Source organism: Nylanderia fulva, unplaced genomic scaffold (assembly GCF_048542155.1).
Source record: "Nylanderia fulva isolate GAGA-0341 unplaced genomic scaffold, ASM4854215v1 Scaffold78, whole genome shotgun sequence".
Classification (NCBI taxonomy): Eukaryota; Metazoa; Arthropoda; class Insecta; order Hymenoptera; family Formicidae; genus Nylanderia; species Nylanderia fulva.
Window position 1 is genome coordinate 220,412 of NW_028190894.1, and position 16,747 is coordinate 237,158.

A 16,747-nucleotide genomic window follows, 5' to 3' on the forward strand; every position below is an offset into this window, starting at 1 on the left:
ATGTTACAGTCATATTTCAATATTTGACTTTATTATAAGCAAGATATATTAATTACAAACTCCAATAGGAATATCTATATATATATATATATATATATATATATATATATATATAGTTCTTAATATACTGTACAATATATAATATTATATTGTATAATAATTGCATTACAAACGGAGAAGAAATTTACAATAATTGTAGATTAATTTAAAGATAATTCCCCAGCAAACACAGTATATAAATGTTATATACTCAAGCATGTTACATGTAACGTATATGTTAGTTGTAATTTCCCACTCATAGATGTAACATTTTTAATATTACATATATTACATTGTAATTATATTGTCATTATATCTCAAGATAGCACTGACTTATCAATACATTAATGTGTTATTTGGTATATAATTACAATATGACTACAATGTAATATATGTTATATTAAAATGTTACATCTACGAGTGGGAAATTACAACTAACATGGATGTTACATGTAACGTACACGTTATATTACCTGTTATATTCCGTTTTATTATAGCAATGTAACAATTATATATCGGTGTTTGCTGGGTCATCATCTGAAATTTCTTACTATTAATATTTGCCCAAAAATTAATATATGTTTAATTAATATTAATTATTTCGATATTTAGAAGCAAAATCACAATTTTCAATATATATTTATAACAATATGATACTATACATATATAATATATATACATATATTAATATTTTATTAATTAAATTACTTAAAGTCGTAATTAAAACGAGAAGAGAAAATTTGATATGTAATAAAACTCATAAGATATATATATATATATATATATATACGTACATATATTAAATAAACTTTAAAATATTAGATCTATATATATTATTATCATAAATTGTAAAATGTATAATATTAAATAAATATTTATAATTTTTTACTATATTTAGATTTTTGTATGTTATATAGGATATATACATTTTATAGAATATGTATATATATATATATACGTTTAGGATAAAGAACTTTTGGAAAGCACATATCCATATATATATAGCCACCTTGATATAAAGCACATTAATTTGTGACCTCAAAATGACCCTTAAATTGGACTCCAAGGTCAGGGTCAAGGTTACCATCAAGTGTCCCCTTCTGAACCCAACAACTTTTGTATAAAACATTTTTTTCCATCTTGCTTACTTTACGAGATATTTGCGTGCCTTGATTATTAAAATGACTCACCCTGTATATATATATATATATATATATATAATTGCAACATTCTGAATTTTATTCAGATTTTGTCATATATGTATATATGTGTGTATATATATATATATATATATATATATATATATATATACATATATATATAATTTTATGAATATATTTATTTTCCTATATGTATATAATATCCGGGAAAGGATACTATTTTTTTATTTCCAATAATATAAAAACATTATATATATAATAATAAAAATTTTAGGTGTACATAATTTTTTATTATTTTTCTATAGTATATCCAAGAATCCAACAATATACAAAATATATATATATATATATATATATATATATATATAATAATTTTAGGTTGTGACATATAATTTTTTATAAAGTATTCATGCATGATAAATTATTTTTTTATAAGTATTTATATAAGTATTGAAAAATAAACAAAATGTTAAACATTAAAGAAAAAAGTTCAATGAAATACACACTGAGTAATGTATTTTTATTACACCCTGTATATAGTGATATACTATAATTCGGAATAGTTCTCTCTCTCTCTCTCTCCCCACCTTTGCTCCATTGGCTACAATGAGGAACGTCATCGGTTGCAAAGTATTTTGAAGCAGTTTGATGGGTTATCGAGGTTCTGCCGTGTCATAATGAATCGCACAGCACACACACACACACACACACACACACACCACACACACACACACACACACCGATTCGCCAACACCAATCGACATCGACCGTCATCGGACTTCGTATCTTAGCGGAACGCGAACTTAAAGAGTGACGAGTTTATTCCATTCGTCCGGCAGTTCGCCATCGTGCGATGCGAATGTCTTTTTCGATTCTTCGCGTGCTTTTTTTCCCTTATTTATCTCAATCATCATTTGTATAAAATATATTGATGTCGTCGTTCATCTGGTGCCAATAAAAAAATTCGAAGGAAAGGAAGACCTCGATCCATCTCGCTGTGTGTTCGTCCGAATCGAAGCATGAGTGTGAGACACCGAAAGGTATATATATATATATATATATTTAAATGTGAATAGTCTGACGGAAATTTAACAAGCTTTGTATTCGTCGCAAGATACAAAGTATCTTGCCGAGATGTCATCTTATTAATTATCATAACCATATACGTGTTATGTATAATGTAATACACGGAAATGTACGCGTTAAGCACAAACATATCTCGCATAAATCATGATCATGATTGTTCGAATTTCGAACATGCTCTTTTCCTCGCTTATAGGCCGTATTACATTACAATCCGATCTGTTTAGGCTGAATCCACAATAGGCGTAATAAGCTTTAAGAACTTAACCAATTGTATTCGATTATTCTTCTCGCATTTAACTGTGATTGATCGATTTTGTCTCAGGGTGCGATTACATGGACGCGCGGAAACGCGGAAACGCGGAAGAGAAAGTAACTAAACTTTACTAGAGTCCCGCATTTCCGCGCGTTCCGTTCCGTCTGTTTTGATTGCCTTATATTACATGGAGCACATTTTGAGCGGAAAAGCGGAACGGTATAGTGACAAATAGACATTTGTATTAATTTTTTAAATTTATATTTACTTAATTCATTGTAATTCCTTTTAATATGTTCATTTTTTCAACTTATCTATTGAATACAAGCATTTTAATCAATAAATATAGTTAAATATTAATATTTTATAATTCCCCGTTCCGCTTTTCCGCTCAAAATGTGCTCCATGTAATATAAGGCAATCAAAACAGACGGAACGGAACGCGCGGAAATGCGGGACTCTAGTAAAGTTTAGTTACTTTCTCTTCCGCGTTTCCGCGTTTCCGCGCGTCCATGTAATCGCATCCTCAAGGTCTGTCTTGAGATGCTATAAGCCGTCATTTGATTGGTTGGATGGGTTCTTAAGCCTCTGCAATAGAAAAAATATTAGGCATAAATATTAAATATTTTTGAATAAGAATTATTTTTAAAATATAAATACAAATTTGAATGTAAATCCAATATAACAAACTGACCTCATTTAACGTCAAAATGACGTCTAATGACGTTAATTAACGTTTAATGACGTACATTTGACGTCTAATGACGTCATCGACGTCAAAATATTTGCTATCTTATTATTAGCTCTTATTAATCTTTTATACCCAAATTTGTATTTTTATACAGGGTATCCCAAAATTAATGGAAAACATTTTAATAGCAGATTCCTGGGATCATTATTGGAGATGATTTTTCCTCAACGAAAATGTTGAGACATCAATAATTTTCGAGTGATAAGCGATTGAAAGTAAGGGATTTTTCGCAAACTAAGTGTTTTGTGGAAATAAAATATTAACAAAATCACATTCTTTTATTAATTTTATGTAGAATTTACTTTAATAGAATTTTAATTTAAGGCTTAATTACGAAGATACAAGATGACAAAAATTGATAACATGCAAAAAATGATGGCCTCTTTCGACATTTTTACTGGGGAAAAATCGTCTCTAAATGATCCCAGGAATCTGTGTCATTAAAAAGTTTGCTATTAATTTTGAGACACTCTGTATACAGAGTTTTTTTGATTTTATTTTTAAAATAATTCTTATTCCTAATACTTATATAAGTATTATAATAAAGCCTAAAATGATCTAAGCAGACATACTATACACTTTAAAAAGAATTAAATTAAACCTTCATTAATTTATATCCTTAATTAGGACGAATGATTATGCGCATCCAAACGAATAAAATAAAAAATGAAATAAATGCTTTATTTAATTTTGCTATTCTTCAACTAAAAGCTGTTAAACACACAATTTGAATTGGAAAAATATATTTAATTCAAATAAATATATTTATTCCAACACTTCTTTATACACATCATTTATTTGAAACGAACAAATATATATTATTTATTATTTATTTTGAAAAAGAATATCTTCTCTCTCTCAAATAAGTCTTAAGAATATTAAATAAATATTTTTTTACGTCAAATCAATATTAGTGTCAAATAAATTATGTGTGAAGGATGGATGATAAATATTTGAATTCAATAATTTTTTTCCATTGTTAATATTTTCCTAAATGAATTAAAGTAATAAATAAATAATTTTAAAAATAATCTGCGAATTGTTTTTACGCATGCGCAATAATTTTCCGATATCCCATAAAATGCGTAAAGCACAACTATTAATTTTTGTTTTTAGTAACTACTGTAGATAATTTAGTTTTTAAAGACGGAGCAAATTCAGACAAAAATGGAGCAATTTTTTGTATCTTAAAAATCTAATAAATACTATTAATTTCTAATAATTTTCGTTTGTAATGACATTTACATTGTATATAGACATTCGTGGACTACCCATACGGCATTTTAGATTTCAGATACATATTAGCAGATAGATAAAATTTGAAATGTTGCTATATAACAGATATATAGCAATACATATAAATTATGTATTAAATACATATTTAATATCGATAAATGTCCGCGCTATGGATACATAATTTACGTTATATATCAGATACATATGATTATATATATTCGATATATGTTAAATATGTAAATTATGTAAATTATGTATTTTATACGTATCTGTAATATTGCAAATACGCGTCTAAAATGTACCATATAGGTTATTTATTCATATGCACATTATCGATTATTGTGTAATTTTTTCTAAAGTGTGTGAAAACGAAAATTTTTAACTTTTCACGTTACTTTAGAAAAAGTTACACAATCAAGACCCAGAGCGTTTTCCAGCAAGCAATACAAACATATATAATATTACACAGAGTATTCTATCTTTTTTCAATACCAATGAACGACAAAAGATATAGAATATCATTCTCTATGTAACACTGTGTCGCTTGCTGAAAAAATATTATTTCTAAAACTAAATAAAGATGTAAACTAAATAAGATATAAACTTTTTTTATTTATTTTCTTATTAACTTATTTTTAATATTATATGTTAATATATAATATATTTTTATAAAATATATATATTTTTCTATAACATTTTTAACAGTATATTTTAGTTATAATAGTATTTTAATATCACATATCATATCACAGTCTATTATATACTATTATATACCTACTATTATATACTAATATATATATATATATATATATATATATATTATTATTATTATATATATATTATATTATTATTATATATATTATTATATATATATTATATATATATATATTATTATATATATATTATATATATATATATTATATACTAATATATATATATATTAGTATATAATATCAGTATATAATAGTTATTTTAATATCACATCATATCAGTCTAAATACCCATATATAATATCAGTATATACCCACATAACATCGAAGTCTTGTAGAAGTCTAAAAGATGTCTCATTAAAGAAATCTTTAAGACATTTCTAAAAGATGTCTTCTAGATATCTTTTAGATGTCTAAAAAGATTTTGATGAAGATGTCTTTGTAGAATTTCTAAAAGATATCTGTTATACATCTTAAAGATATCTCAAACATTAAAATTTTTTAAATGAATATATATATATATATATATATATTTATAATTTAATTTTAATTGCATAATGTCAGGCAACAGACAATAGAAACAGGAAATAAAAGATATTCACCATAAAGGACAGAGAATAGATATTATTTTCTGCTCATAAATAATTTATTATGTAACCTAATTTAACCTAACCTAACCTAATCTAACCTAACCTAGAAAATAACAATCATAATCAGATACGCATCAATCTATTGTACAGTTTTACAACTGTATGGAAATTCTAATTATTACAAAATATAAAAAACTTATCTTTGACTCACTATAGTATATTGTGTTAAAAGTGTGGAAAGTTGGCTATTGGTCACAAGTGTGCATTTACCCGCACGAGTGGACAATAGCCAACTTCCGTACGTGCAACACATATTTTGTATTACAAGTGCATTCAAAGTGGCACTTTGAGTATCTGATTTCTGTATCTGATTTACGCAGCAGGGTTAGGTGCGTGTTGGGAAGGCACGAAGTAGCGGTAGTTTGCTAGTTGTTTTTCGTGTGTGCTGCAAGATGGCGCTGAAACCCGTGGGCAATAAATTATTCACGGTTTGGGAAGCTATTGTATACGGCTTTGAATGCATTGAACATATGTATGTAATATATTGTAGGTCGATGTTGGAAATTTGTTACTTTTGGCACAAAAATCGTGCATGTGGAAAGTGTCACTTTGTATGCACGTGTAATACAAATTATATTTTTTACACATATAATCAACACTTATAATATTTTAATATCTGATCACCGCGATTACGATCACAGAAACGTGCCCGACTTTCCGTTTATCATGCAGGTTTTTTTTAGGTTATGTTAATGATGCTACTATGATGACGTAATACGTTATATCTTATGATTTTGTCTAATATGTATCAATTACGTATTTGATACATAAATATTTATATAATATGCGCAATATACCTGCTATGTATTACATATGTATTAAATACGTTGCAATATTGCATTTACATTACATTTATTAATTATATATGAAATATAACGTGTTAATAAATCAAATAATTTTTAACGACCCAACTGGCATATGATATATATTTTTGTTTGTAATTTTTAGACTTGAGAAGGACCCAAAACAAGAGTCGAAACGTCGTTCTTAATTTTATTTGATGTCTAACCAACAATAAAGATATTTTTTTATGCCAGTTGGGTCGTTAAAAATTATTTGATTTATTAACACGTTATATTTCATATATAATAAATAAATGTAATGTAAATGTAATATTGCAACGTATTTAATACATAATTGCAATGAAAGGTGCCGTATGAAGAGTTTGTGAATTTTTAAATTACGATATTAGCAGCTCAAGTATTAGCAAACTGACGTCAAATGACGTCATAGACGTCAAATGACGTCACTAGGGGTGCGTTCCGTTATGCACTGCAAGTACTGACAGTACTACCAATAGCGTTCCGATATAGATAGCAGTGCACTGCGAAAGTACTATCATGAGTATATGACGTCATTAATTTTGACGTTATTTCCTGTTGCGATTACTGCAACCGGCGAGGTAAAGCACTCGCAGTAATCAAGATGGCTACCTCCATGTGTATACGATGGAACTAACTTTTAAATTCCATATCTGAATATAATGATACAATATTTTTAACGTAATTTTTACATTTTATTCTAGGTATTTTAATTTGTCGTCTCATTTCATTTATTAATTCCATTTCCAAATCGCTTTCACTTGATGACTCACTCGAATCATATATATTCTCGATTAAATTATATGTAATTAATGCAATAATGGTATTATCCATTTCACCAATTTTTCACTCGATGATTATTAGCGAAAAAGGTTAGTTAAAAGTCTGCTGAAAGCGTACTGTAGTGCGTTCCGTTTTACTATTTTGCAGTAGCTTCAAAGTGCACAAAATTAAAAAGGAACGCTGTCAACAGTACACTTGCATGACGTCATAGTGCCAGTACTTGCAGTGCATAACGGAACGCACCCTAGATGTCAAATGACGTCGCTAGGGTATCGATTCTGTAACTTTTTCTAAAGTGAAAACGTGAAAAGTGAAAAATTTCCGCCAATCGCACATCGATTTCATTTTAAAATCAATGTCAAATATATATATATATATATATATATATATATATATATATATATATATCATGTATACTATAGCATTTCAGTACTGACAGTCAATTTTGGAACACGACCGACGTCATTAAACGTCAAAATGACGTCATTAGACGTCAACTGGAAGTTGACGGATTGACCAATCAGAGCAAACTGTAACCTGTAGTGTAATTTAGCCTAAATGTAACTTCAACTAGTGTAATACGGCTTTGTCACGTGATCACTCATTTGATATATCTGAGAAACCTCGTGGTCATAGTGCTCGTGGTATTGCACTTGCATTCTAGAGACTGGAGATTTACAAAGAAAAAAAAACGCATATGAGAATGCGTAATTGCACCATCAAATCACGCGCGACGCGCGACGTGACGCGATGCGCTGATGTTTCTGTCATCGCGCTTGTCAAATAAAGAGAAAATTAATTTCTTTCTTTCATGATCAATCTGTCTCCGGCAGATCGTTGCAATTGGGTCGAATCCTAAATGCAATATACGTTCGTGAGTATAGATATAAATAATCGAGAGAGAGAGAGAGAGGTGGAGGGAGGGAGGGAGGGAGAAAGTGATCAATAGTTTTTGTGCTCATCGCTTCTTTAACGAGGTTAACGTTGATTAGAAATATTTTATTTTTGCCAATATAATATATATTGTGTTGCTTTAATTTGATAGAGGAAAGAAAAAATTTTGTCCATCCTTTTTTCTCCAAAAATATAATTGTTGAACGGCTTAACAAAAAATTTTTGTCTATTTTTTTCTCTAGAAAAAATTGTTGAATGGCTTAAGGAGATCTTAAAGTCCTTGAGAAATCTGTTGTTTTTTTTTCCTTTTTTATCGACAAAATATGAGGTTACATAAACTATAAATCTATTTATTGGCTATACGGATTGTTTTTTACCTGAAATTAGAACGCTTCCTCCTTTGTTAATATTAATACTTTAATTTGTACAGGAAAAAGATTCTTAGAATTATAAATTCTTAGAATTCATAATTCTGTAACCAAGATTTATGAGACATACAGATTGATAAATCTTTTTCTTGTACAAATTAAAGTAATAATGATAATAAAAAAGGAAGCGTTCTAATTTCATGTAAAAAACAATCTGTATAGCCAATAAATAGATTTATAGTTTATGTAACCTCATATTTTGTTGATAAAAAAGAAAAAAAAACAGACTTCTCAAAGACCAGTTTAGGATCACCTTAATTAAAATATTTATATTTATAAGCCATATGTTATTATATTTATAACTTTTTTATTCATAACTTAATTCTGTACAATTATTTCTATAATTTTTGTATCTTGAAAATAATTGCAAAATTCCTTTTGGTGTTTCTTATTTGGATAGAATTATGTGCGATGTATATACAAATATGTACAAATTGTTGTATTTGTGATGATTATTGTTTTAATATTATTGTAATGACTTTGATTATTGTTATTTGTCAATCTAGACTTTCTCCTAATAATATTGTTTCATTTTTTTAGCTAGGAAATAAAAATGAAGAGGAGCACAACCATGAATTGGCATCCCACCAGAAGAAAACCACTAACCAGCCAGGAAGAAAGTACTTTACTATGCTTGTAGTGCTTGGCACATTGTTCTTAGGTTACATAGCTATAGCGAATGATTTAAAACCTATGAAAATAGGTAGCAAAGCCATTGATACATTAGCATTCTCATTTAATTTACAAAAGCCATTCTACGTTGTCGTCATCGACGCCGGATCCACCGGTAGTCGTGTACTGGCTTTCAGTTTTCACGAATCGATTCTCAACGGTAACTTAGTCCTGGATAATGAACTGTTCAGCGAAATAAAGCCTGGTCTGAGCTCGTTCGTGGACAGTCCCAAAGATGCTGCGAAATCTTTGACCACTCTTTTGAACAAAGCAAAGACTGTCATTCCACAATCTGAATGGCCTCGCACATTACTAACTATGAAGGCCACAGCCGGATTGAGATTATTGCCCGAGCGTAAAGCCAACGACATACTGGAGGAGTGCAGAAAGCTGTTTCACACGTCCGGATTTCAGACTGCGAAGAATTCTATCTCCATAATGGAAGGCACAGATGAGGGAATCTTCTCTTGGTTCACTGTCAATTTTTTACTTGATCGTTTCAACTCCATCAGCTCTCAGACTACCGTGGCTGCGTTAGATCTCGGCGGAGGCTCGACGCAGGTCACATTTCAACCTAATAACGCTCAAGCAAAGCAATTAGAGAAACATGTTTATTCCATCAACGTATTGAATCATAACATGAGCTTATACACGCACAGTTACTTAGGGATGGGTTTAATGGCTGCCAGAAAAGCGATATTAGTTTCTGATATGAATCTGGAGACTGTGGATCCCAAGTCTTCTGTAGAGATACGTTCCGAGTGCATCAATCCGATTATATCTACTGAATGGTCCTACGGTGGACGTGATTATGTCATAAAGGGTCCAATAAATGGCACGTACAAATTGGTGAAGACTCAAAATTTTGCCGGCGGAGACGAGAATAAACCAGTTGTACGCTTTCCGGAATGTTTGAAGATCATCGAGAAATACGTTAATACTCTGACAGACAAACCAATAGGTTTGAAAGATCATGAAATATATGCATTTTCGTATTACTTCGAACGCGCGACAGAGGTAAAGCTCTAAACCAGAATAATGAAAAGATTAATTGGTGTAAAAAAAGTTGTTTTTAAGAAAAAGTATGTAGCTGCTAGAGAGTTGCACATTACATACTTTTTTTTAAAAAATATGTTTTCTTTACACCAATTGATTCTTCTCATTATTTTATGCATAAAAGAATTAAGAAGATAAGATCATCAAACAATGAATATTTTACGAGAAATTTCATAATTTATGTATTATGTCTGAAATAGAAGTATAGAATATCTCATAAATTCTTGAATTTTTGACCATCATACCTTTGTAATTTTTTACACAGAATATTGCAAGGAATTAATTTATATAAAAAACTGTGGTTCTATTTAAAAAGTTCAGGATGATCTTGTCCTGATCTTAGCAATGCCACTCAAGGTCAAAAATTGATATTTTTAAATCCTACAATTTTTATTTGATATATTTTTTTCTAAAATGTATTGTTTATCAGATATTCAACCATTTCCAGACTTTCAAAACACCCTGTATATATGGATGTATATGCATACTCACACACACATATTGATTTTTCAGGTAGCACTAATAGATCCATTTTTGGGTGGAATTGTTGAATTAAATGTATTTTTGAAACAAGCCATGGAAATATGTGACTATCCTAACACGGATCAGCCATTCATGTGTTTAGATCTGACATTTATTTATGTTTTACTGAAAGATGGTTTTGGCTTGGAACCATCCACTAAATTACATGTAAGTATAATACAATTTATATATTTTGTTATACAGGGTATCTACTTTTAAATCCAGGAATTCTCATAAAATCTTATTAAGATTTAGGGAATTTTTTCAAAAATTTGATTTGTTATTGATTTCTTTTTATCAAAGTCTTAGTACATATTAGTATAAGTTTTACAGAAAATTGTTCAACTTTTAATAATATTTAAACAAGTTAGTACTTAAGACGTTTGTAATAAATTTTGTTTTATATGTTTATTATTTTATAATTTTGCATATATTCTTGGTAACTTTGTTGCAATTATATGAATAAAAAATATTAGAAAACGCATACTACAATAAAGAAGCTTAATTTTAAAAGGAGGATGTTAAACTTGATTGAAAATTCATCCATGTCATCGATTTTATAGTTGTCTTCAGATCGATCGATTGACGCTATTTTCAATAGTTTTGATAGATTTTCAATACTTTCCCCAGGTCTCTAGGAAAAAAGACCATCATGTTTACATCTTATATGGTTCATAGATACCCATGGAACTCGAATTTTAGGTATTCATCGATAGTCGGGAAATCGACTTTTTTTAACATCTTCCTTTCAAAATGGATCCAAAAAATTTTTTTTTGCAAAATTTGAATACTAAATTATTATTTGATAATATTTTAAAAGGTAACAATATTTTTAACTTTTGCAGCTTTACAAGAAGATCAATGGCCACGAATTAAGTTGGGCGTTAGGAGCCGCGTTTAATGTTCTCCAAAATGGGCTCTGATTAGTGTATTGTTGATGAATTTTATTCTAGATTTATACAAAAGCCAAAATACACTGGTCAAAAAAATTATCGCAACATGCAATTAATATCAAAATTTCGCGTAAATTCAAATAAGCATATCTCCACGAAAAATTATTGTATTTGAAATTTTTTTTTGTTTTAAAGTCTCTACTTTAAGAAACTTTCGTTCGATTTTGATTTCATTCTCTCCCCCTCTCTCCATCTCTTTAAAAAGTAAGGTGCTTTTTTTTTAAATTGCAAAATTTGACGAACTCTATGGGGTAAAATAAATTTTTTTTGCAAATCTTATCCAAATTTTCGTAAAATATAGACCTTTTCCTACAAATTAAAAAAAAGCAAAGTTTGTACGATTTTTTTGGCAGAGTTACAGCATATTAAAGTTATCTATGCATTTTTGTGCAATTATCACCAGTATTAGCGATATACGACGCGCACCAACGATGATTGCGTGACAAATTGCTAATAAAGATCTCCCTCACAGAATCAGTGATCAAACAATTAGAAGACATTTACGTGAACGTGATTTAAGATCGCGAGTTCGACATTTTTCTTTCCAAATGTATCATACATTTCTCAAATGGATCATACATTTTTTTTTATACATTAGAAGAGGAAAATGACGAACTCGCAATCTTAAACCATTTTCACGTAAACGTCTTCTAATTGTTGATCACTGATTCTGTGAGGGAGATTCATTAGCAATTTGTCGCGCAACCATCGTTGGTGTGCGTCAGGTATTGTTATGCTGGTGATAATTGCATCTGGTGAAAAATGCATGGATAACTTTGATATGCCGTAACTCTGCCAAAAAAATCGTACAAACTTTGCTTTTTTTTAATTTGTAGGAAAAGTCCATATTTTATTTGAATAAAATTTGCGAAAAAAATTTATTTCATCCCGTAGAGTTCGTCAAATTTTGCAATTTTTTGAAAAAACACCTTACTTTTTAAGGGAGAGGAGGGGGGGGGAGGATGATATCAAAATCGAACAAAAGTTTCTTAAAGTAGAGACTTCATCCTTTAAAACAAAAAAAATTTTGACAGAATTATTTACGACAAAACTAGCAATTTTATTCAATAATATCACAACGTTTTGACCATTGGTTTTGGTCCTTTTCACGTAAACAAAATTATCAAACAAAACATGCGATTATCACAATAAATTGACCATAGTTCCAAGAAACCGATATAATTTTGGATATGAAAGACAAACGTCTCCTCGATAGCACGATTCGTCACCAAGGTTAAACCAAATCACTAAACAATCTTTATTATTGTGTCGTAAATATTTGTCAAATTTTCCGTATCTTTCTGTAGGTTAATCGTGTTATCTTGCTTCTTTATAAAGAACATTTTGGCAATCTCTCTTTTTCTCACATGCTTCTCATTATGCAAAATTTTTGGCGATTTCCAATTAAATTCATGTCCTAGCTCGCATCTATGTTTACTAATCACCGAGTGATTGGTTTCATGTAATTTTATATTACTGGCATATTCCTTACCTCTAGTACATAAATGCCTCTTAGTCTGTCCGATGTACGATGCACTACTACGATTAGTAAGTGACGAATCGTGCTATCGAGGAGACGTTTGTCTTTCATATCCAAAATTATATCGGTTTCTTGGAACTATGGTCAATTTATTGTGATAATCGCATGTTTTATTTGATAATTTTGTTCACGTGAAAAGCACCAAAATCAATGGTCGAAACGTTGTGATATTATTGAAAAAAATTGCTAGTTTTATCGAAAATAATTCTGTCAATTTATTTTACGACTAGCGTTTGAAAGAGTTTAATTTATTAAAAAAAAAATTTTTTTAAATACTATAATTTTTTTGACCAGTGTAGAAAAATATGCACTTAAGGAAAAAGAACAATTGAACAATTGCAAAAATAATTGATAAGATGTCAAATTTTTTGTGTAAAAATTTTAGATTTTTGGAGAAATATTTGATAATTATCGACATTCACTGCACAATTGCCTAATATTCTAGTTGTACAATCTATCCTACGATATAAAAAAAATAGTATTTAATATATATTTTTAGGTACATGTATATAATATATTTTATCTAAAATGTCTAAAATATCTAAAATATCTAATTACCTAAAAAATAGAAGACATATCGTTTTTGTGTTATCAAAGTATTTTTAACAATTTTATTTTTGGATATATATATATTTATATATATATATATATATATATATATATATATATATATATATATATTTATTTACACAATCTACATTCAATTATTTTATATTAAAATATATTATATTCAATTCGTAATATTTTTTCTAGAAGATCAACAGAATATAAATCACACGAGATAAAATTGATTTGCATCGTTCGTAAAATTAATTAAAAAGTGTGATGAATGTGATTGCAAAAAATTGCGAAATTACGAATTGTTTTTATTACAGAACTTTTGACTAATAAAATATTTAAAAAAAGTACTTTTTAACATGTATCAGTACATACAAATTGCAATTATCATCAACACAAACTTAGTACAAATATAGAATTAAGATATGCTAATATCTATACTTATTAAAATGTCATTAATATATATAATGTTTGATTTTTAGACGTATCATTGTTTTGCAACATGTTATAAGATTTTTTCTTGGTCTAAAATATCGCGTTTATAATTTTGGTATTGATTGTATACAGCGCGATGCAACGAATCATATATGTATAACAAATTGTTACATAATCTATGTCTATATGATTCCTAACATTTTGTATACTACTGTATATATTATAAAAGTGAAGATACAAATCTATATGTATATATATATATATATGTGCGTGCGTGCGTGCGTGCGTGCGTGCGTGCGTGCGTGCGTGCGTGCGTGTGTGTGTGTGTGTGTGCGCGCGTGCGTGTGTGCGCGCTCGTGTGTGTGTGTACATAGTGCCTTTAAAATGCTGTTTTTAAATAAAACGAACATATTGCTACATAAATAATATTTATCTCTTTTTCATATTCCAACTTTTAATTTAAACTTCTCTTATTGACGTCATATTATAAATTATGACGTCAGAAGCAGGAAACATTAGCTTTTAGTTGCAAAATACATCGAAATAAATTGGTTTATTTAAATGTGACTATTCGTATTTATTAATATTTCATTCTGTTGACAATCGTTACCGTGAAATGTTCTATGCTGTCTCTCGTCTTTTATTTCTGACTGGTGTCATGAAGATATATAATGTTTTAATTTAACAATAATTTGTGAACTCCTGGTATGACTTAATTGTAAGTAATATTACTATACTAGAATATCGGTTTGCAGTTGTACATTATTATATGCAGTTTTTAAGTAGTTATTATATTTTTTTATTTTATTTTAGCTTTGTATTTTTAATATTATTTAAAAATTTTTTTTTGTAGTATTGTTCACTTGATAAGGACCACAATCACATGGTCGAAACGTCGCGAAGATAAATTAATTGATTTTTGCTAGTTTGATCGATTATTTAATTTACCTTAATAATATGGATTAGTGTAAAAAAAATATGTCACACAAACTAGCTTTTTTGTCATCTATGCATCAATGCATAAATATATCATCTCGTTTGCATGTGTTTTACATTTCCAGTAAAAATAAATCTTATGACTACGATATGATTAATCAAGATTTATCCAAGAAAAAATCCATATACAATTAATATAAAAAAATATATATGTCCATGTTTTCTTTCTCATCTGTGTTCGTGTATATAAAAAAATATAATAAAAATGATGAAAAATAGTTAGAAGAATTATTTTCGCATTTTCCCAATTATTAATGACAGTTACTAGTATTAAAATATGAATTTTGGAAATAATCGACCAAACTAGCAGATAAAATCGTTTATTTAATTTCACGACGTTTCGACCATATGGTTGTGGTTCTTTTCAAGTGTAACTACAATAATTATTAAACATATTATTATTATCACCAACGAAACACTAATATAAAGTTCACAAATGGAAACGCGCGTAATACTTATCCCAACATATCCCAACCAAGGATCGTCAGATTTTCATATATTTTAAGTGAGATAATTTACACGACCTTAATTATTTTATTATATATATCGTTAAGACTCTCTGTATCACTCTGTGAGTTTATGTTGTTGTTTAGTTTTTTAATATAAAACATTTCGGCTATCTCTCTCTTCCTCACATGTTTTACCTGCTAGTTTGGTCGATTATTTCCAAAATTCATATTTTCGCATTTTGTTTAGAAAATAATATTTGAAGAATGTTTTTGTTCTATGTTTTAAAGATTTTAGGTGACATCAATTTCTACGTTTATTTGTAATAAAGTACAAAACCGCGATAATTCCAAAGTATAATGCACTCTTATATTTATAACATTGAAAATAATTATTCGTCGAAATTGCATTAGTTTGATAAACGTCTATATTAAAATGTTTATTGTAGGTTTCCCATTACGCTATATTTAATTTTTATCAAGATTGGCTAAGTAATGATTTTTCAAAACTAATTGTAATAAATTAAAGTTATAGTTGCTTATAAAATTAATTTAGTTAAGTTAAAAGTTGCATAAACAAAAATTAACTCACAGTTAAGATAAAATTAACTAAAGTTAAATCAAAAGTTAACTTTAAAAACATTATATTAAATTAGAATTTTGTTTGTTAATTCTTTCAAAATTTATAATAACAAATAACAAAGAAATTTTGATTTTTATATAGAATAAGTATATTTTTTGGTAATTACAATTGAATA

General features: G+C 28.4%; 1 protein-coding gene across 2 annotated transcripts; it reads left to right on the forward strand.

Annotated features, from left to right (window-relative positions):
- The first annotated feature begins 1,843 nt into the window (after positions 1-1,843).
- LOC114931728 (ectonucleoside triphosphate diphosphohydrolase 5) lies at positions 1,844-14,973 on the forward strand. 2 transcript variants are annotated; one of them, XM_029303881.2, is made up of 4 exons: positions 1,844-2,239; positions 9,352-10,500; positions 11,053-11,229; positions 11,907-14,973. In XM_029303881.2, exons 1-4 carry the CDS (start codon positions 2,219-2,221, stop codon positions 11,982-11,984), a joined length of 1,425 nt encoding a protein of 474 aa, XP_029159714.1. In that variant the 5' UTR covers positions 1,844-2,218; the 3' UTR covers positions 11,985-14,973. The 2 variants fall into 2 exon arrangements, with proteins under 2 accessions (XP_029159714.1, XP_029159715.1); XM_029303882.2 differs by lacking the exon at positions 1,844-2,239 and adding an exon at positions 7,946-8,363.
- The last annotated feature ends 1,774 nt before the right edge of the window (positions 14,974-16,747 follow it).